The 2,381-nt window shown below is 34.3% G+C and overlaps 1 protein-coding gene across 1 annotated transcript; it reads right to left on the reverse strand.

Moving 5' to 3' along the window:
• Window positions 1-7: 7 nt before the first annotated feature.
• On the reverse strand, window positions 8-1,641 carry LOC118756220 (sphingolipid delta(4)-desaturase DES1-like). Its single transcript, XM_036490995.1, has one exon. It carries the CDS (start codon window positions 1,562-1,564, stop codon window positions 1,016-1,018), a length of 549 nt encoding a protein of 182 aa, XP_036346888.1. The 5' UTR covers window positions 1,565-1,641; the 3' UTR covers window positions 8-1,015.
• Between the last annotated feature and the right edge of the window lie 740 nt (window positions 1,642-2,381).

Genomic DNA, 2,381 nt, shown 5'->3' on the forward strand with positions numbered 1-2,381 from the left:
TACAAAATTTTGACAATCAAACGCTACTCACAGCTGATGAAACAACACCACCTTATATAAATTCGCCTTGGTTCAGTTGTTTACTTTTTCCTTGGCCTACCTATCGGGTTGGCAGGTATGAACAGGTACGTAATACTAGTAATTTTCACTCATATGTTTAAAGGGGGATTCATGGTTCTATTTCAGAACTTTTTATTCCATGTGGTTATTGTTATATTTCTCTCTTTGTGAAAGAAACGCAAAACCTACATGGAAGAAAAGTTCTGAACTAAAATGATGAATCCGCTTTAATAAATATTTTATCAAAATAAAAAAATCTTATTGCCAACCTGAGGATATAAGGTTGTCTGTGAACAACCTGGCCTAAATTCCGACTGGTGAGGTTTTAAATCAAAGTATGTTGTAAGGAAAATCTCAAGTATTGAATTAACACAAAAAACCCCGACACGTAAACTTAATTTTGGGTCGTAGATTGCGGATCTGCACACTGTTTTTCTAGAACAAATCAGTTTTCCACAACATTTTCAAATTAAATAGAAAACTTCTTCACCTTTTATTTTCTTTTCCACTACAAATTAACTTTTAAGAGTAATATTTTGCTTACACCGAAGTTCACTTGCCAATGCTGAACAGTTTATCAAAATTGAAAACAAATTGAAAGCCAATTAGCCAATCAAGTATCTAGTTATATAAGAGTAGTTAGTGAAAAGAAAGTATTTCAAATTGAAAGAGGAAAATTGATTGTGTAACGTCAGGTAATTGATCCTAATGTCGTGGCATCATTGGAAATAGTCCTAAATTACCAATGAAATATGTCGTAGCGGGAGCAAAAATTTACAAAATTTACATGTATAACATGTGGAAGTCCCTGCCTGACTGTTGAAAGAGTATCAAGTCTGGCCTTTTTTTTTTAATTTTGGACTGGGGGTTTAAAAGTAAAATTGGAAAAGTCGCTTAGAAACTTTTACAGTGAGGACAACGATATACTATAACTTTTTTTTTCCAAACGTTTAATTTAATTCTTAAGTCCACGCTTGTGTCGTTTTACACGCGCATATGGCCCTACCGTAGGATCCGTAACAAAATCATAAAGTACTCGAGACCAACTTGTATGTTGTGGCATTGTCTCGTAAAATTCTGGAGCGATACGTTTTACTTCTGGTAACCTCGAGCCTGGAACAGCAGGGAAGTCGTGATGCTCGTTGTGATACCCCACATTAAATGTAATCCAATTAAGAGGCCCATAATACGAATAAGTTTCAAAACCCTTGGCAAACATATAATGCTCTGAAATGAAATGTCCGGCTACCGGATGTAGTCCCATAGCTAGTACTGATCCAATAACTAAATAAGCCAGTGCTTTCCAACCGAAGAAATAAACAACAAGTAAGTTAAATATTATTTGAATAACAGTATTGACAATTTCGAGTATAGTTGGTGGCTTTGGATTTGTTATTAATGGCCGAAAGATGTAAAAAAACGGTTGTAGACAAACCCAGATAAATTTTCCAACGGTTGTATTAAAAAGTTTAGCTTCCAAAAGAGTGGGAATATCCGTATCCATACCTTCATCACCTTGGTACCTGTAAAGAAAAATTATTTATAGTTATATATAGTAAGTTTGCAAATAACATACGAGGCATTTCATGTCACCGCGGCCACCTCTGTGCGCCACCTGTAAAGATTTGGATGAAAGTTAAAGAGATTGAAGGTCGAGGTGACATGAATCTTCATGCAGCATATTTTGCCGATATGTATGTATATGTAGAGTTGCCTATTTGCACCGGACTTAAATTTTAAGAAAACGTTATACATACCTTTCTTTAAAGTGCTGTATCTTGGAAACCTTTGAACAAAACTTAATGCGAAAAATGTATTTCTTCCTTCTTGTTATGGGCTTTAATTATAATTTTTCTACATTAATGTGCAACGTATAAAAAACAAAAAAAAAATCGGTAAACATTTTTCAATACTTTCTTTTTCTCTACATTATTCTTACCCCATTGGTAGAGGACTTCGGGTGTACGAATTTGTTGTAACGTCAGGAGTTGAAGACTTGCTCTAGCTGCTAGTCTCTTAAAATTTCCTCCAATCCCATCGCAGGCACATTTCCCATGTGAAATTGCAACAAAGTTCAATTCTGCCATTTCCTTGGGGGGTTTTTCGTAATTTTAGACCTTCAGTTAAGTAAATATGATTTATTCATATTGTTTTTCATAAAATTTCAATGTCTGTTTATCATATTGCTCGAGCTTTAGACGATCTAGAGTCCATACGCCTTCGTAGCCCATTACGCCCATTTGGCTGCTTAAAGTTGACATTATAGACAATGTTTTTATGTAAAAATAAAAAATAAAAATTTAAATGCTATAATCAAAAAA

This window comes from Rhagoletis pomonella, unplaced genomic scaffold (assembly GCF_013731165.1).
Source record: "Rhagoletis pomonella isolate Grant_MI unplaced genomic scaffold, Rhpom_1.0 Rhpom_scaffold_09329, whole genome shotgun sequence".
NCBI lineage: Eukaryota > Metazoa > Arthropoda > Insecta > Diptera > Tephritidae > Rhagoletis > Rhagoletis pomonella.